Source organism: Leopardus geoffroyi, chromosome D3, assembly GCF_018350155.1.
Source record: "Leopardus geoffroyi isolate Oge1 chromosome D3, O.geoffroyi_Oge1_pat1.0, whole genome shotgun sequence".
NCBI classification, from domain to species: domain Eukaryota; kingdom Metazoa; phylum Chordata; class Mammalia; order Carnivora; family Felidae; genus Leopardus; species Leopardus geoffroyi.
In genome coordinates this window covers 44,160,692-44,180,984 of record NC_059339.1, presented here as the reverse complement: position 1 = coordinate 44,180,984, position 20,293 = coordinate 44,160,692, and the positions used below count along the sequence as shown (strand labels likewise).

Here is a 20,293-nt window from a genome sequence, read left to right as displayed (position 1 = left end):
ACTCCCCTAGAACTGCTTGGCAAATACTACTACCTGGTCTGATCCTGAACACTGTGAATGTTCCATAGAACACACGAGTCATCCATCACAACGATAAAAGGCCAGACACACTGGCGTTTAACTCCCAGTTCTTCCAGGCGGTTCCTCTCCAGTTCCAGATTGTGGTAGGACAGCTCCTTAATGAGAAACCTGGCAGCACCTGGAAGGCAACATAGCCACAGCTGTACATCCTTCACCCAGGCCTGACCCAAACCCCACAGACAGCTCACATTCTCTCCGCAGGCATGCCTATTCACATGGTGGCCATGTGGGATGGGAGGGTCAACCAATTGTTCAGAGCAGTGGTTCTCAAATGAGTAAAAGTAAGAATCACTGAAGGAGTCTCTTTAAAATGCCAATTTCCAGAGCCCATCACCAGAGATTCACTTTAGGTTTGATAAGGGCCCAGAAACCAGAGCTGTCTTTGATGATGCAGATGATTCATGAAGTACACTTTGAGGGGAAAAGAATCCAGTTTCCTTGATGGGACAGAGGGTACCATATAGAGGAAACACTTATTACTGGTTAGTTCTATAAAGCCAAGATAATATGTGCTCTCAGTCTTGGAAGCAGCCACTCACATGTCCTGCACTAGGGAGTAGCCAAGTTTGCCATAACCTAAAGTATCCCCTGCTTTGGATACCTTTAGGAGATTGACAGCGATGTCTTCTTTGAAGAAGATTCTGGAAACTGGCATCCTTTCCTTAGACAGTCTTTTCCACCGCACCCCCCCCCCCCCAGAGGCAATATGGTCTAGTAAAAGACTGGAGCCAAGCTGCCTACATTTAAATCCTGATACCGCCACTTTCTAGCTGTGAGTGAATGCCTTGGTTTCTCCACCTGTAAGAATACAATGGTAATGTCCATCTCACAGGATTGTTGTGGTGCTCAAGACAGTGCCTAACGTGGTAAGTACTCAGTAATAGAGAATATTAAGATGATGTTCCTCAGATCCATCCATGTTGTTGCAAATGGTAAGATTTCATTCTTTTAATAGTGAACATTCCATTGTGTATATATGCCACATCTTCATCCTTTCATCTATTGATGCACACTTAGGTTGCTTCCATAATTTGGCTATTGTAAATAATGCTAAGTGAAATAAGCCAGTCAGAGAAAGACAAATATCATATGATTTCACTTATATGTGGAATTTAAAAAAACAAATGAAGAAAAAAGAGAGATAAACCAAAAAACAGACTCTTAACTATAGAGAAGGGATGGTTGGTTACAAGGGAGGTGGGAGGGTGGGAGGGGTGAAATGGTAAAGGGGATTAAGAGTACACGTCTCATGATGAGCACTGAGTAATGTATAGAATTGTTGATTCACTATATTGTACACCTGAAACAAATATAAGACCATATGTTTTACACTGGAATTAGAATTTTAAGAAAAGATCACATATTAGACACATTTTATTAGACAAATTTGCACATCCGAAAATGAAACAAAATGTAGGTAATGAAATGAAGAGGCTAAAAAAGCTATTGAATCTATGGAGGAAAGAGGAAAATAGTTTGGAAGTAGGAAGGAAAATCTGCCTTACAACAGAATGTATGTAATACGTGTTCTCAACGTAGTAAGAACCGTATATGAAAAGCCCACAACTAACACTGTAATGGTAAGAGATGGAAAGCTTTTCCTCTAAGCTCAAGAACAAGACAAGGATGCCCACCTTTACCACTTTATTTAACATACTACTGGAAATTCTAGCCAGAGCAATTAGGCAAGAAGAAGAAATAAAAGGCACTCAGGTTGGAAAGGAAGAAGTAAAATTATCTGTTTGTAGGCAACATGACCTTCAGTGTAGAGAACCGTAAAGATCACACACACACACACACACACACACAGAGTTAGAAATAAGTGAATTCAGCAAAGTTGCAGATACAAAAACTAAAAAATCTGTTCTCTCTATACACTAATAGTGATCTAAAAGGGAAATTAAAAAAAAAGCTATTCCATTTACAATGGCATCAAAAAGAATAAAATACTTTGGAATAAATGTTTATTTAACCAAGCATGTGAAAGACTTGTACATGAAAAAGTACACAACATTTGCTGAAAGAAAGTAAAGATGATAAGTAAATGGAAAGACATCTGTGTTCATGGATTGGAAGATGTGATATTGTTGAGATGTCAATATTACCCAAACTGATCTACAGATTTAATGCAATCCCTATCAAAATCCTAATGATATTTTTTTGGAGCAGAAATAAAAAAAAAAAAAACCCATCCTTAAATTCATATGGAATCTCAAGGGACCCTCAATAGCCAAAACAACCTTGAAAAAGAACAAAATTGGAGGTCTCACGGCTGATTTCAAAACTTACTACAAAACCACAGTAATCACAACAATGCGGTACCAATGGGATAAGAATACAGAGCCCAGCACTATGCCCTTGTGCTTCTGGTCCAGCCCTAAGGCCTACGGTCAAATGATTTTTGACAAAGGTGCCAAGACCACTGAATGGGAAAAGGACAGTCTCTTCAACAGATGGTATTGGAAAACTGGATATACACATGCAAAAAATGAAGTTGGATCTTTAACTTACACTACATAAAACTAACAGGGATCAAAGACCTAAATGCAAGAGCTAAAACTATAAAACTTTTAGAAGAAATCAGGCAATCAGCAAACCTAAAGGCAACCATTGGAATGGGAGAAGATATCTGCAAATGATATATCAGACAAAGGGTTAGTATCCAAAATCTATAAAGAACTTATCAAACTCAATACCCAAAAAACAAATAATCCAGTGAAGAAATGGGCAAAAGACACAAATAGACACTTTTCCAAAGAAGACATCCAGGTGGCTAACAGACAAATGAAAAAATGCTCAACATCACTCATCATCAGGGAAATATAAATCAAAACCGCAATGAGTTACCACCTTAACGCCAGTCGGAATGGCTAAAATTAACAACTCAGGCAACAACAGGTGTTGGTGAGGATGCGGAGAAAGAGGAACCCTTTTTCACCACTGATGGGAATGCAAACTGGTGCAGCCGCTCTAGAAAACAGTATGGAGGTTTCTAAAAAAGTTAAAAATAGAACTACCCCATGACCCAGCAATTGCACTACTAGGTATTTATCCAAGGGATACAGGTGTGTGGTTTTGAAGGGGCACATGCACCCCAACGTTTATAGCAGCACTATCAATGATTGCCAAAATATGGAAAGAGCCCAAATGTCCACTAATGGATGCATGGATAAAGAAGATGTGGTGTCTGTGTATGTATATATGTATGTGTGTGTGTGTATATATATATACACACACACATACACACACAGTGGAGTATTACTTGGCAACCAAAAAGAATGAAATCTTGCCATTTGCAACAACGTGGATTGTATTCTGCTAAGCGAAATTAGTGAAAGAAAGACCAATATCATATGACTTCACTCATATATGGAATTTAAGATACAAAATAGATGAACATAAGGGAAGGGAAGCAAAAATAATATAAAAATAGGGAGGGGGACAAAACATAAGAGACTCAAGTACAGAGAACAAACTGAGGGGTTGCTGGAGGGTTGGGTGAAGGGATGGGTTAAATGGGTAGGAGGCTTTAAGAAAGACACTTGTTGGGATGAGCACTGGGTGTTATACATAGGGGATGAATCACTGGAATCTCCTGAAATCATTGTTGCACTAAATGCTAACTAACTTGGATGTAAATTTAAGAAAAAGTATAAAGAAAAAATAAAGAAGAAAACAGGCAAACAGCTTGCTACTGGATGTAACAATTATTTCTTGGATATGACACCAAAAGCACAGCCAACAATAGGAAAAAATAAATTGGACTGCATCAAAATTTAAAAGTTCTGTGCAAAGGATATAATTAACAGTGAAAAGCAACCCATGAAATGGGAGAAAACATTTACAAATCATTAGTAGGGGGTTAGCATCCAGAATACGTAAAGGACTCCTACAAATCAACAACAAAAAAGCCTAATTTTAAAATAGGAAAAGAACTTGAATAGATTGTCCAAAACAGATATATGAATGGCCAAGAAACAGACAACAAGATGCTCAACATAATTAATCATTAGGGAAATGCAAATCAAATCACAGTAAGATAGCATCTCTTACCCATTAGGATGGCTACTATCAAAAACAAGCAAACAAAAAAATCTCCCAAAACTCTAAAACAAAAAACAGAAAATAAGTATTGGTGAGGATGTGAAAAAACATTTTACACTGTTGAGAAGAATGTAAAATGGTATATGTACCATTATGGAAAACAGTTTGTCAATTCCTCAAAAAATTAAAAATAGAAATATCATATGATTCGGCAATTCCACGTGTAGGTATGTACTTAAAATAACTGAAATCAGGGTTCTTGGAGATATATTTGTACATCTGTGTTCACAGCAGCATTATTCACAATAGCCAAATGGTAGCAGCTCAAGTGTCCACAGGTGGATGAATGGATAAAGAAAATGTGTATACATACAATGGAATATTACTCAGCCTTAAAAGGGAAGGAAATTGACACATGGAAAACATAGATGAACCTTGAGAACACTGTGCTAAGTGAATTCAGCTAGACACAAAAGGCAAATACTGTAAGATTAAACTTGAAGTACCTAAAGTCATGCAGAGACAGAAAGTAGAATGGTGGTTGCCAGGGAAAGGAGGAGAAGATTAAGGAGTTAATCTTCAGTAGTATGGTGTTTCAGTTTTGCAAGATGAAAAGAGTTCTGGAGATTAGTTGCAAAACAGTGTGAATATATTGAACACTACTGAACCGTACACTTAAATGGCTAAGATGGTAAATTTTATGTGTTTTTTAACAAATAAAAAATAATCTGCATTTATTTCATTTGCATATATGTTAGCTTCTCCTCAAATTATTGCAGAAGTGGCAAAACTATAACTATGCAAATTCATCAGATCTGGGATGAGGAAAGTGACCTGACGATTGGTAAGGCATAGGAGGGGGTGATTTGAGGGTCATACTCCTATAGAAAAAGATTTTAGTTAGTCTGGGGATATGTGGTTTTGGAGAGGACAAAGAACCAAAAATATGTAAAAGCCTTAATTCACTTGATATAAAGTGATAAACATGGAAACTAAAATTGTATTCAAAACAAATTTTTGAAAATATTTTAATTCTATATTTAAGGACATAAAAAGGAATGGAAGGGAGAACAAGAGGAAAGCTCTAAGAAGGAAGGGAGAGGGATGGACAGATCAGCAGAGGGAGAAACAGGCTGAGGGGGAAAAGAAGGGAAAGTGAGACCCGGGAGAGGAGGAGTGCAGAGTTAGGGAAACTACTCAGGTCTCATCCGTATTCACTCTAGTTCTGGACTGGGATGTTCCTACTTCCCTCTAATGTGTCAATTAGCAGCTTTTGGAACTTAAACCCTTCTGAGACTACATAGAGTCAGACTCCCACAGGAGCTGATTAGAGAAAGTGGTTAACAACTACCATACAAGAAGTGAGCAGACACACAGCTCTGAATCCAATTGGAGGTTTCCTGCCCCGCAACGTCTCTGTTCCATGCTGAAGAACCATATGCCCCTTTGACAAATCAGCCCATTGCTCTTACACTCCGTGGGGGAAAGCAAGCGAGACTTTTCCAGGCACTTTTAAGATGACTGCCATAGGCAGCAATGATACTTCCAATTTCCAGTTGGACAGAACCCCTTAGAACTTGCCATGTGCCTTTAAAATGATTAGCAATGGCTTAGGGACACCTCTAGATCCCTCTTGAACACAGTGAACTAGCTCCACCACCCCATTCCCCCCAAGACCATCCTTCTCACTGTTCTGTTCCTGCTGCAGCGGGCCCAGCCATCACTGGGAAGAATCCCAAACCCTTTCCGGGGCACTCAATATACCAGTGACTTCTTTAGTCACTAGCCCTCAGAAGTTAAAAATTCTGCAAAACAGCAGATAGAGGAAAAGGAAAACTCAAATTTAAAGAAAAATCGAAAGTCCTTTGGTCAGGGGGCAGGACCCTTTTCAGGGGCTGGGGAACCTTTGAAAGTTTCATGTCCAGGCAATGAGCTCGCTTTATCTTTCAGCCCTTCTCCGTGTCCCAGGGGGCCCCTTACCCACGCCTGCATTATTGAACATGCCAGGAAGCACCAGCATGATGTGGTTGGGCCAGTACTTGCGGTACAGCGGCATCTCATATTCTTTGACCACCAGAAGATGCAGGTGGCTGATGCCCTCCATGGCGTGAAAAAGGTTTAGGAGTCCATGCTCATGGCGACCACTGGAAGGAGTGAAAATAGGGCTCTTGACTGCATTCAAATTCTGCTGAAAGGGGAAAAAAAAAAAAAGAAAAAAGAAAGAACCAGAGACCAAAAAGGGAAGTTAAAACCCTTAGATTGAAGAAGTTTAGAGACCCTGATCTAGTACCTTGGGCCTGTCAGTCTGAAAGCAGTGTTGGCATCCAGACACTGTCACCCACCTTGTCTGAAACCAGGGGCAGCCGCATGCTCTCCAGGTGTTTACCCTGCTTGCTGAAGACAAAATGACTCTCTTTGGATTTGGGAATGATGAAATAGAGCTGCACCTCTTCTCCCAGCATAGAGGATGAGAATGTGAATGCATGAAGGGTGGAGTCAGACATCTAGATTTGTAAAGAAGGAAGGAAGGGGATGTAAGCTCATGGTTTGCAAACTTCTTGACCACTTGTTAACATTTTTAAGAGAGGCGAACTAACCTGAACTCATACATGCCATCAGACTTGGCTGTCCCTGAAATGTCGGAAGAGTTGGAAACGCAAACATTTCATCTTTTGGTAGCTGCCATTGACCTGAGAGCCAGGCCTCCTGCCCCTACACAGCCTCTCCACGGGTGAAGTTTCTGTTGCTTGACACTGTCTTTTGCATTCCTTATGTTCTTAGAACCACTACTCCTCAGTCTTATGCAGAGGTTAAATATTCCTGCTGGCTAATATTCCTGCTCGCTAAACATTTTCAAAGGTGCCCAAATATAGGGGAAAAAAATCATTTCCATCTGTGTGCATCAGGCTAAATGAGTATCATTTTTCTAAGTAAAATATTAGGGCCAACATCATTAAAATGCCTCCATGGTCCCATCTTTCCTGGCTACCGTGGAAGCTGAAGAAGTTTCAAAGTCATTTAGCATAGACCTCTGGCTTCCAGGAGAGACCATCTGACTCACTGAAGCCAATTATAACTCTAACTTATTTTTAAAATTGCCAGAAAGTTGGGACACCTGGCTGGCTCAGTCAGTAGAGCATGTGACTCTTGATTTTAGGACCAGGAGTTCAAGCTGCACGTTAGGTACAGAGCTTACTTAAAAAAAAAAAAAAAAAGTGTTATAAAGTTCACATGCTCGCTCAGTAACCCAGCTCAGTGAGTAATTACATAATTTATGTGCTTTACAATGCAGACAGTACTTGGCTTAATGAAAGGATAGCATCAATTTTCAGCAGCAACTAGAGTCCAGGTAGATTTCCTAAGATTTTTAACCTAAATATTATATTTCCTAGGAAAATAGTATAATTCTTCCTTTGAATTCTGGTTCATTCTGTTTCACAAGCATTGGAATATACTAGTGAGTACAATGATCACAGAAACTATATAAACAGAGGATTTTTAATGTTATCTAGAAGCTTATGATTTGTAGACCAGGTACTTGAATCTTCTATATTCTGTAAAGCATCATGAGTGGTTTACAAATTAGCCCACCAAAAGCTTTCGGTTAACACCAAGAAAACAAATGGTACATAAAAGGTAATTTGTGTTACAAGAGCAGAATGACCAACCCAGTTTTTCAGTATATCACTTCTAACCCCTGTGGGAAAAGGGTGGAGACCTGATCCTTAAGAGCAGAAGCAAGTTTGGGTGAAGTCTAATCAGCATGTCCCATAGGAAGAGTTTTAGGTGTTCGGAACTAAGTCATAAAAATCAAGAAGCTAAAGTGGGAGAAAGCAACAGAGAACTTCTCGCCTACATAGGTTCTGGACCACTGTCACCTGCTGCCTTTACCATCTTGAGTGTTTACAGATGCTCTGGCCAAAAAGAAACAAAGACAGTGGGGTATTGGCTCACCTTCTGTGTTCCTTCCTCTCTTCTCTCTAAATAAAAGATCAAATATGACTCCTCTGTATGCCTAATGATCAAAACCACCCCACACTGGAGTAGGAATATGACTTGGTCAGTGCAAATCAGCAGACCTGTTCACAGCTCAAAGGGCACACCCTGTGCATGTTAGAGGTAAGAGCACCATTCCTGGGGCACCTGGGTGGCTCAGTCTATTAAGTTTCTGACTTTGGCTCAGGTCGAGAGGTCAAGATCCCATGGTTCGGGAGTTCGAGCCCCATGTTGGGCTCTGCCCCTGTCTACCTGCCCCCTCTCAAAATGAAATAAAATAAACTTAAAAAAAAATCTTAAAAAAAAGAGCACCATTCTCATCAACAACCCAAAGCAGGGGGTGAAAAGAACCTTTCACCAAATATACTATAATATCCAGTTTTTTCAGGATTACAGAGAACATCCCAGGTAACCTAAACATGACACATGTAACCATTTCAATGAAGTCACTTCAGACACTAAAACGCAAGTTTCTTTCTCTCTTCCCCTCCTCCCAATCCTAATAAACCCAAAGTAATTTTAATTAATGGCTTCACACATTTTGCTCACAAATGAGTGGCTCCATCTCATAAATCAAGTACCCTCTATCTAGGGCCCGAAACTGGGAGCCGTATTTTTCATTCCATATATACAATACCATGCTGGGTAACAGGCAAGGACAGGGGGCCACACCTGGGAGGCAGAGGTGCAGTCCATGTACTGGTGACATTGCTCACAGTGGTGGAAGGTGTTGTAGGCTGCGTATTTGGTCAGCATCATGGACACGGTTCCTCGCTTCCTGGGCTCCTCAACTTTGGAATCCTTTATTGCTTCTGTGTATAAAGGGACAAAAACCTTGCCATGATGTGCATGAAGCCCCTACTCCTGGGAAGAAAGTCCCCCACTCCCTGCAGGACTCTTCTAAGGAGTCTATAATTTATGCTCTGAAAGTCGGGTATGAAAAGAAAAAGGTGATACATATGTGTACAAGAGAAAAGCAGAATTACTTTAAACTGCGCTCAAAGATTAAACTGCGCCAGGTCTCCTGCTCTGATTTGGCCCCTTGACCTTCAGAGGAGGTGCGCCTGGCTCTGCTTGCACTGACCTTGTTTGACCCCTGCCAGCTTCTCAGTATATACCAGGCTCATCAAACTGTACTTGGGATCATGCACGCTGACGTCAAAGGGCATTTTACTGAAGCTCTCGATGTCAGGCCAGGGCTCTCCCTCTGCCTGGCTGACTCCACTGCATTCACTGTGGTCTAGGACAAGAAGAAAGAAAGTGCGCAGAGCAGGCAGGCTGACTGGCCTCCCAGCCTCCCTCCCAAGTGTCAGGAATGAGAGGTTTTATGAAACATGAACCCCCAGATGGGAGGACAGAGACATTTCTGGAAGATGACCTGCCACGTCCCAGGGCAGAGGGGCCCAGAATTATCCCTTCAGGTCCATGCTGAGAGGGACGCATGCCCTCACTGGCTCCAGCATTACCCTCTACACATCTGGTCCACAAACTCCCACACTGTGAGATCAACTGATCTCCCACCCCAGCCTCCCAAATTGCCTTAAAGCTTATTTAATTTTGGGTCATCTAAATTCTCCCTCACAGTTTTAGTTGTGGGGTTATAAAACACTGAAAGCCTAAGAGATTTGAGGGATGCATTGAGCAAGATACCCAGTGTCTGCTGCATATGAGAATCACCTGGAGAGCTTGTAAAAAAAAAAAAAATCCTGTGCTTAGGTTACCACCCCCACAATCTGCTTTAGTACCCAGGCACCCATCATGGCATTTAAAGCTGCTTAGGTCACTCCAATACGCAGTCAAGTTTGACAGCTAGTAGTCCTAGGTTTGAATTCAGACCGCCCCCTACTACTCCACACCTGCAGGCACCACCCTTAACTCTCAGGGACCCTGGGTTATTGCAAGAATTCCAGATGGTGCATTTAAAGTGCTCAGGCAGTGAGGGATGCCTGGGTGGCTTGGTTGGTTAAGCATCTGACTTTGGCTCAGGTGATGATCTCATGATTCGTGGGTCCATGGGTTGGAGCTCTGCATCGGGCTCTGTGCTGTCAGCACACAGACCACTTCAGATCCTCTGTCTCTCTCTGCCTCTCCTTTGCTCATGCTCACTCTCTCTCAAAAATAAACATTAAAACAATTTGTTTTAAAGGGCTCAGTGGCAGGCACGTGGTGAGTGTCTAATAGAGGATTTATTGTTATTAATAAAATTTATAAGATGAAAAAGTTTAAGAATTTTCAAAGGGAGAAGATTTAAAAAAATTTTTTACTGTTTATTTTTGAGAGAAAGAGCGAGCATGAGCGGGGGAGGGGCAAAGAGAGAGGGAGACAGAATCCGAAGCAGGCTCCAGGCTCTGAGCTGTCAGCACAGAGTGCGACAGGGGCTCAAACTCATGAACCGTGAAATCATCACCTGAGCTGAAGTTGGACACTCAAGTGACTGAGCCACTCAGGCACCCCCAAAAGTTTAATTTTTTTAAAAAGCCTAAAGATTACAAGTACAGCTAATATCTTTTTAACACAATCATGTTTATTTTTTATATCACTGAGCTAAAGTTTGCATTTTATTTACAACCTAAAGCTTATTCTAGATTTTTACAAAGATGTCAGTGTGCCTCTCCAGAGCACCATCACATTCACCTGCACTAAAATGAGGTGGAAGGAATAAAGCCAGCCTGATGGCACTTCTCACTACAAAGGCCAGGCTTGCCTGTTGCACCAGCTGTGGTAGATTCTCTCACAGATCATCACATAGATTAAAGTTCAGTGTGGTGGGATCCGAGGAGAAAATTACAGGCATCACTCTCTTGTGGAGCCCAGGGGCTTTGTGGGAAGGTTGCTGGGATGATGGGTCTCTCATTCCTAGTCTGCCTAGTTCTGCCTTTGCCCTCCTGGTCCCAGCCCCCCTCCAGGCAGCTATGAATGTTTCCGGGCCAACTTGGAGCTCTGGGTCCCCTCTTTGGTGGGCCTGGGGTCAGCTCAAGTGGGGACACAAACAAGGAGATGTGGGTGGGAGGACGGGATTGTGTGTGTGTCTGGAATCATGAATATGACTTGGTAAGGAGTGGAAATAGGGCTGAAGGTGATAATAAAATGATTCAATACAGCTGATCTTGCCTAGTCTTGCTCTAGACTGAACTAGTCTTTTGGACTTGTCATAGAACAGGTCCAACTACTTAGGAAAAGCAAGTGGGGTGAGATCTGAGGGCCAGTCTGACAGAAGATGCCAAGGCCTTTCCCTTTTCTGGACTCCTCTTTGAGGGGCTTAGAAGAGCTTCTAGCTGATTACCACTACTCCCCTGCCTCCATGGGTCTCTGCCAGCACAGGTGAATGCTCCAAGATGTGAAGCCACAGTTCGGAGGCCACATTGTCCTTAGCTATAGAGCTAAAGCTGGCTGATTCCTGCTCATGTTCTCTTTCTGGCCCTGCTGATCGGACTACAGTGGAACCCTCCCATAGGTGACAGCTGGGGGGAAGGGTTGGATACAGGAGGAGGAGGGCAGAAGATGGTCTCTTTGAAAACCAGTCCCCACAACCCTGTCAAGCACTAGCTTCTGCATTTTACTGAATGTGAAGGGCTTTGGTTATGGCTCCAGGTTTCTGTTCTGCATGAGGTTTTAATTTCATTATAGTAATCCATATACCTTAGCTCACAGCCTGCAGTTAAAATAGAAGATACTTTCTGGGGCTCCTGGGTGGCTCAGTAAGTTAAGCGTGGGACTGTATTTCAGCTCAGGTCATGATGTTACAGTTGGTGAGTTCAAGCCCTGCACTGGGCTCTGTGCTGACAGCAAGGAGCCTGCTTGGGTTTCTCTCTCTCTCTCTCTCTCTGTCCCTCCCCTGCTCTCTCTCGCTCTCATCTCAAATAAAAACTTAAAAAAAAAAAAAAAGAGTAAGATACTTTCTGACTAGCTAGCAAAGGCGTAGTATCCAGAATATCAAAACTCGGTGTCAGTGTGTCTTCTACCTGGGCCCCCACTCCTCCCCGGCAATGCCGGGGTTCGGAACTCACCCGTGTTGATCTCTCCCTCATCATACACATCCACCTCCAGGAGCCTGATGAGCATGCGGAAGAGGATCCTAAGGAACTGCAAATAGGAGCCCGTCTTTCCCACCTGGAGGAAGTATTTTTAATTGGGGAGGGGAAGAGAGGGAAGAAGAGAGACGAGATTTCACACCTGGGCTCTTGGATGTCTCCTGCCCCTGAGAGGCCTGAGTGAGGGCCTCATCGCTCTGGGTCACCCTCAGCCCACCCTGAACCCCCCCCCCCCTCCCCGGCTCCCTTCCTTCTTGCCACCCGGGGCCTACCTGGGGGGGACCAGTCAGCAGCAGCCGCCGAGGGTGGCAGGCGCGGGCGCCGGAGGCGGGGTCTGGCTGGTTGCTGAAGTCGGCGTGGTGCTGACGAGCTGAGGTCCACTGCCGGTAGTAGAGGGACTGCTCCTCGCTGCTCATGTCCTTGTGTAGCAGCGGCCGCAGGGAGCTCACCCAGGCCACGTCGGCGTGTGGCAGCAGCGAGGAGGACGCGGGCGGCTTGCCTCCCCGCTGCGAGCCCAGCAGGCTATAGGCCGCTTTCGATAAGATCACGATGGGGGGCAGGGCGGCATGCAGGCCCCTGCAGCCTTGGGGCAGCTGCCCGGGCCACGACAGGGCCCGGGGTCCCGAGGAGGAGGAGGAGGACGACGACGGCTTGGAGGTGGTGCTGCTGGCCATCTGGGGGCCCAGGGAATCACACTCCTGCTTCAGGGTCTCCCCGGCTCCCCCTGTGCCTGCGGAGACCCCTTCATCCAGGCCCATGCTGTTGGCCGGGCTCTGGAAGCTGGGGGTCAGCGACAGCTTCTGGGACCTATCAGCCGCGCTGGAAGAGCTCACCCCGTTCTCCATGATGGAGCCTGAAAGAGGACAACCCACCCGTGGCCATCAGCAGGACTCGGCTATTTATTCCCTGGCACCCTCTCTGCACGGAGCCAGGCTGGACTGCCTTGTCTCCATGAGGGCTGCTCCCTCTCCTGGCGCCCCGGGGGGTAACTATACCTCCTTGTCCTTTTCTAATTCCTACCCCCAGCTTTGTAAAGCGTGTGATGTTATGAAACTCTCCTCTGTTACTTCGTTTGGCGATGTGGTCTGATTCATTCCAGATTCTGGACCAATACAAGCTCCCCAGCCAAGTCCTTCCTACTCCAGGGCACTTCCCTCCTCCTGGGGTCCAAGGGCCTCACACTTCTAGTTGTGGAGAAGTTCCCCAGGCGGTAGCCACTTCCATGGATGCCCAAACCAGTGTGGGGAACCGGCTCCATGTGGCGAGGATGGAAGGCATAATCTATGCTCAGTGAGGTCTTGCTTTCCCCCAGAGGTCCCTGTGGATTTGGCCAATTCAAATATGTTTTCCCCTCTGATAGGTCCCACTCTTTGGTTTGTGGACACATTCAGGACTGAAAGCCCTCTCTGACCTGGGATTGGTGCTCCCCAGCATGTAGGTCATATCCCAACCTCAGGAGATCCTAGAGGAATAGCCAGTAACCGGAGGTCATTGCAACCAAGTCACTCCACTTGCTCATCTGACTTTCGTGTCTTTCCGTCTTGTCTGAGAGCTTACCTTTCCCCCCACGTCCCTGACCTTTACAGCCAGCCTGCACACTTGGGGCAGTGAGCCTCCCCAAGGACCCCCAGAGTCCACCTAAGGCTGAGGGATGTGTGCTCAGTGGTGGGAGCATAGCCCTTAGCTCAGGTTGTCTTCAAAGGGAGGGAAACTCTAAGCAGCAGAAGGCAAGCCATTACCTTTGTGGTTAATGAGAGCAAGGCCAAGAATATGTGAGCCTTCTGGGGCAGCTCTGCAAGTGCAGGGAATGGAGGCATCTGATTATTTTATTTTTATTTAATTTTTTTCAAAAATGCTTTATTTTTTTTTTTTTAATTTTTTTTTCAACGTTTATTTATTTTTGGGACAGAGAGAGACAGAGCATGAACGGGGGAGGGGCAGAGAGAGAGGGAGACACAGAATCGGAAACAGGCTCCAGGCTCTGAGCCATCAGCCCAGAGCCCGACGCGGGGCTCGAACTCACGGACCGCGAGATCGTGACCTGGCTGAAGTCGGACGCTTAACCGACTGCGCCACCCAGGCGCCCCAAAAATGCTTTATTTATTTTTGAGGGAGAGTGACACACAGCATGAGTGAGGAGGGGCAGAGAAAGAGAGGGAGACACAGACTCTGAAACAGGCTCCAGGCTCTGAGCTGTCAGCACAGAACCCGACGAGGGGCTCGACCTCAGGAATGGCAAGATCATGACCTGAGCCAAAGTCGGATGCTTAACCAGCTGAGCCACCCAGGTGCTCCAGGAGGAGTCTGATTAAAGAGCCATGATGGGGCGCCTGGGTGGCTCAGTCGGTTAAGCATCCAACTTCAGCTCAGGGCATGATCTCACAGTTCATGGGTTCAAGCCCTGCATGGGGCTCTGTGCTGATAGCTCAGAGCCTGGAGCCTTCTTTGGATTCCGCATCTTCCTCTCTCTCTGCCCCTCCCCCACTCGTACTCTGCCTCTCTCTCTCTCTCTCTCTCAAAAGTAAAAAAAACATTTTAAAAAAATTTAAAAAAGAAAGAGCCATGAGAACAACATAAACACCCCTTGCCTCCCTGTCACTGATGCTGCTATCCACAAACTTTCAAATGTGCTATTTCCCCTTCTCTTCTGTTACTCTTTACTATTCCCTAAACCTGTTGGCTTTATTCTGAACTGGTCTTAGAGGAGCCTGGAGGGGGAGCCTGGAGCGGTAAGGTGAGCGAAGGTGCAGTCCTGACCCCTGGCTGAGGCGAGCAGTTCATGCTCTTCCAGGCTGAGGGTCCCTCTCAAGACACAAAGCCCCGTAGACGACTGCCTCTTTGACTCCCACAGTCATCCTGCCAGAATGAACGGACACACTCATGCTGCTTTTGACATGAAGTCGTGTGTGTCTGTGTGTGTGTGTGTGTGTGTGTGTGTTTGCATGCATGTGTCATGGTGATGGAAGAGAGGAGATGTGGGAAAGAGGAATGTTCATGGTGGTCTTCTCTGGTAGAGAGGGGTTTTCATTTTCATTTTTTTAATGTTTATTTATTTTTGAGAGAGAGAGAGTGACAGGGTGCAAGTGGGGAAGGGACAGAGAGAGAGGGAGACACAGAATCTGAAGCAGGCTCTAGGCTCCAAGCTGTCAGTACCGAGCCCGACATGGGGCTTGAAGTCACAGGCTATGAGATCATGACCTGAGCCGAAGTTGGATGCTTAACTGACTGAGCCACCCAGGGGCCCCAATTTATTTATTTTTTTAAGTAATTTCTACCCCCAACATGGGGCTCAAACTCATGACCCCCAGATCAAGAGTCACATGCTGTACTGACTGAGCCAGCCAGGCACCCCAGAGTTTTCATTTTTAACGTCCTCTTTATCCTTTGTTACATTCGCCAAGTTTTTTTCTTTTTTTACATTCTGCACGTTTTCTATATGGAGTTATATTACTCTCCCAATCTGAAGAAAACGGAAATAGTGCTGCATTTGCTGTAATACAGTTTCTCAGAAGAAAATTCATGCCAGGCACTGCCACAGGCCATACAGTAATGCTCTGAAAGGGGATGGCGGGCTGCATGGTGCGTCTGCACAGGCAGTGGCCCCAGAGTATACAAACATTTGCCGTTAACTACTTATAAAAGTCATTCACTCATTCCTTCATTCAAACAGGTAAACACTGTGCCAGGTACTGAGCCAATTAACACAAACTTACAGCTTTCAGATCTAGAAGGAAATGAGGGCTTTTGTGCAAATACCAGATGTATATTATCCTTGAGGTGATAAAGGGTAGAAAAGACCAGGGAAAGTGGTGCAGGTTAGGGTTTATAACATTTATTATACTTTGCTTATTACCAAGCTCTTCATTAAATGTTTACCCAGAGGAGAATTCTGTGACTGCTCTCAGTAGTTATGTTTTCCAAGTATCTTTGGATTGGGAACTGAGGTCTGGACAGGTTGCCGGAGTCCCTGAAAGCTCCTCTGACAGCCTTGAGAGGTGTGAGGGAGTAAATGCCTCTGCCTCCCCTATGTCTGTCCGCTTCCTCACTCCCATCCCCCACCCCTTGAGAGAGAAAAGGAAGCACTAACCTGAGGTTCCAGTGACAGCACTACTGTTGCTCTGTGGCCTCTCCAGGTCGATCAGCAACTCATCAGAGTCGTTCTCGCTGATGGTAGCTCTCTCCTGCTCCTTCCCACTAAGGTCCAGGGCAACAGCAGGCCCTCGGATGACCTCTTTGGAGACATAGCAGCAGGCCAGACCCACCTCCTGCTCCAAGGCTGTGCGAGTTAAATAGCTTGAGTCGATGAGCCGGAGGTCACAATACTTCAAAGACCTACACAAAAGTAATGATGTTCTGGGTGAGTCCATCTGGCCTTGGTTTCTTTTTTTTAAATTTTTTTTTTCAACGTTTATTTATTTTTGGGACAGAGAGAGACAGAGCATGAACGGGGGAGGGGCAGAGAGAGAGGGAGACACAGAGTCGGAGACAGGCTCCAGGCTCCGAGCCATCAGCCCAGAGCCTGATGCGGGGCTCGAACTCCCGGACCGCGAGGTCGTGACCTGGCTGAAGTCGGATGCTTAACCGACTGCACCACCCAGGCGCCCCTATCTGGCCTTGGTTTCAATCTCAGCTTTGTCACCTCCTAGCTGTTATGACCTCACAGCAGCCACTTCATTTTCTCCAAGTATAAAATAGAATAACAGTATTTGGCTCATATGGTTATTGTAAGGAATGAATGGATGGCACAGGTAAGGCATTTATAGCAATGCCTGACACACAGTGAGCATTCAACTCATGCTGTTATTATTGTTGTTGCTGCCTTCCTGTCTGCAGGCCCTGGATTCTTAAAGGGGTTGGGAAAAGCAGATTAAGCGACACTTCATCCAAATTTAAAAAATCCTGTTTGGGGGCACATGCTTTTCCTCTCTGCCTCTCTGCTTTGATGCATAAACACTTCTCACTGTGGCTATCTTCCATTCCCAAATTGCTAGGCAATCTCTGGAAAGTCAAAATAGTCAAGGCAGGTTATATTTCTTATATCTCTGAGGAAAATTATTCTCTTCCCCCCTTGCTAAATGAATGAAATGGTTAAGCGTCAGCCAAGTTTTAACCAACAGCTTAGCTGGATAACGAAGGAAAAACGAGAAATAATTATTCATAATGTACCTGGGAAAGGTTTCTCCAAGAGGATCTTTGCCAGTTAGTATCACAATACAAGGCAGACCTTCTAAATCTTGGTATGTCCGAGGGGTCCACTCTTCTGGTTCATTTCCTCTCCAGGTCTGTAGAAAGGGACCCATATGATAAAATTAAAACCTCTTATTTAACTTTCCACCTCTTAAAAGATTTCTAGGTCCACATTCTATATGCATTTGTGGTTTCAAATGACTTCCGGTGTGTGTGTGTGTGTGTGTGTGTGTATCATATATGTGTGTGTATACTAAATTGCTACTACAAATTGGCATAATGAAGCACTCTAGAAGAATGTGGCCTTTAGTTTTATCTCAGTAGGATAAAACAGAAGATCTTGGTATACATCATGCATTAGCCACACAAATCAAAGAAACATACAATGAGATACCCTGCCAGTGATGCAAACCTTACAGAAACCCTGGTTAAACTACCTGCCTCAAGACTTTTAAATATATTTTCTTCATATAATGGACAGACTCTCGGGGCTGATTAACTGAAAAAGACAGTTTCAATTATGACTGACTAATAAAAGCATCTCAACTCTATGAAAACAGATATTCACCAGAAAATCATCAAGTTAGCTACCCTTGATGGTTATTCCCACCCCCCCCCTCCCCCATGCTGACTGTCAAAATAAGTGGCAAATAATAATTGGCTTGGGGCTCTTAGAAGTCTCTCTCAAGAAGGCTAAAAATATAACCAAATCTAGACCAATCAAAAAAACAACAACGCTGACCCTTATTTAGAAGAGGAATGCAATTAGTTTTATGGTTCCAGAAATAATCTATTAATCATCAACTTCTGATACAGATTAACATATTCACATATATACACATGTATATATATATATATATATATATATATATATATATCTTTAGTAAATGGAACGTCAATCAGTGGGAAGAAAAAAATCCCACCAACTTGAAAGATGTTCAAAAGTGAAAAGATCTTATAGATTTTTATTTTAGAGCAGAAGGAAAACAGACTATCTCTTAAGTAGATAAGATGGTTTCTACTCCTTTTATAAAGTAACTAGTATCTATGCTTCATAACAGCTTTCTAGCAGGAATTATAGGAAATAGATTGACATTTCTGATAATGCTTTAGGGAACAAAGAGTAAGAAGTGAGGTTATTAAGTAATGCACACAATTTATTTTAAAAATAGGCTGGTACTTCCTTTGCCAAACACAAAAAGAGATAAAAAGAAATTTAATATGCAAGACATAATGTAATAGGGTTTGATTAATGATTTGTTGATGTCTAGATAAAACAGTCTTTAGAAATAAATATACCCACAATTATTCAAATAAAGTATATATAATTTGTAAACCGGGAGGCATTCTGACCTTGTTGCCCAGTCTTTTATCATATATTTGCATACCAGGGGGAAATCAATGGACCTACACAGATTTACAAATTTGAGAGACTCTTCTTGTCTTAGAAAAACCAATCTATCAAAAATATATATATTTAAAAAATATTCATTTTTGAGAGAGCAAGCATGAGCGGGGGAGGGGCAGAGAGAGAGATTGGGACAGAAGAACCAAAGTGAGCTCTGTGCTGATAGCAAGCAGCAAGCCTGATGACAGGCTCAAACTCACGAACCATGAGATAGTGACTCGAGCTGAAGTCAGACGCTAAACTGACCAAGCCACCCAGGCCTCCTATCAAAAATATTTTTTTTAATATTAAAAGAAAGGTATCTACAAGAATTCAGTTTTATATACACTGTCATGTCAAAATGAATAATAACATTATCTAATTTAAAACAAACAATTTTGGGAATAGGAATCATTTTACTTATAACCCTCACATTGGACTCATGATGTTCCTGACACTGAGGTTCTCCCTGAATGGATTTTCCTCCCAGAAACCATCCAGAGGTCATGGTTCCATCAACAATGAGGTCAAGTTATAATGATGGGATAAGGGATGTTTTACTCTACAAAAGGTTTATTTTCAAAAGATTATTAAAGAAATCTCATTTTTACTCTTGACCAATCAGAGGTAGCCAAACCACTACAACATGCTTTTCTGTCCCTCTGCTACTTCTGATGAATAATGGTCACAGTTCTTGGATGGAACATTTATTTATTTATACTTTTTTTCATTTTCTTTATTTTAGAGAGAGAGAGAGAGAGAGCAGGAGTGGGGGGTGGGGAAGCAGAGGGAGAGAGAATCTTAAGCATGCTCCACGAAAGTGGAACCTGACGTGGGGCTCGATTCCACGACCCTGGGATTGTGACCTGAGCCAGAATCAAGAGTCGGCTGCTCAACCGACTGAGCCACCCAGGCACCTCTTCACTGCAGAGCATTTAATACAAACACAAAAGACTGGGTGGGCACTGAGTTCCAAGGAAAAAATGGGGCTCAAGGCTAAAGAAATGTGATGAAAGCTTCACAAGCCTTCTGGAGAAACTGGCTTATTTAGATTTAAGCCTTGTATCCTTTCAAAATGCTTATCATACTTGTAAGTTAGTCATAATACATAACAGGATAATTAGAGGGAAGCACAGAAATAAGGCCATCCAATTGGAGAAGAAGCAGAGGATGTTACTCAAGGCTACAGATAAAAGGCACACCCAGCAACCCATGCCAACCCAACAATGGTAAGGGAGGTTGGTGACTTAGAAATAAATGTGTGAAGCAGAAATCACCTGGCAAGTGGCAGTTTTGCTTAGGATATGAACATTTCAATAGGAGTGCATATTTTCACTTCCACACAAAGAGAGAGTATGAACAGGATGCATTGATGTAGTCCAGCAGTTTTGAGAATACAAAAATCTCTTTTGTGTGGTTGGTGACTGGCAGCTATTCATACAAATTGAGATATAACTTCTCTGAGAATTACTTGGGCCCCCTCTAAATGTATGGCATGCTCTCAGAACAGCGCTCGCAAAACAGCTGCTGTCTAAAAGCCCCAAAGGTAATTCTGATTGCTAGCAGC

The 20,293-nt window shown here is 43.8% G+C and overlaps 1 protein-coding gene across 8 annotated transcripts in view; it reads right to left on the bottom strand.

Moving 5' to 3' along the window:
* GREB1L (GREB1 like retinoic acid receptor coactivator) overlaps positions 1–20,293 on the bottom strand; it is a 283,759-nt gene that overhangs the window by 9,652 nt on the left and 253,814 nt on the right. For 6 of the 8 annotated variants that reach the window (XM_045458577.1, XM_045458583.1, XM_045458578.1 and 3 more), the window contains 9 exons: positions 17,319–17,434; positions 16,240–16,484; positions 12,425–13,005; positions 12,129–12,231; positions 9,206–9,361; positions 8,794–8,933; positions 6,468–6,629; positions 6,106–6,313; positions 34–199 (listed from right to left, as the gene is read on the bottom strand). In XM_045458577.1, the coding sequence (XP_045314533.1) occupies positions 34–199; positions 6,106–6,313; positions 6,468–6,629; positions 8,794–8,933; positions 9,206–9,361; positions 12,129–12,231; positions 12,425–13,005; positions 16,240–16,484; positions 17,319–17,434 (1,877 nt within the window). The remainder of the gene's footprint in view (positions 1–33; positions 200–6,105; positions 6,314–6,467; positions 6,630–8,793; positions 8,934–9,205; positions 9,362–12,128; positions 12,232–12,424; positions 13,006–16,239; positions 16,485–17,318; positions 17,435–20,293) is intronic. The other 2 variants (XM_045458582.1, XM_045458584.1) reach the window with 1 other exon arrangement.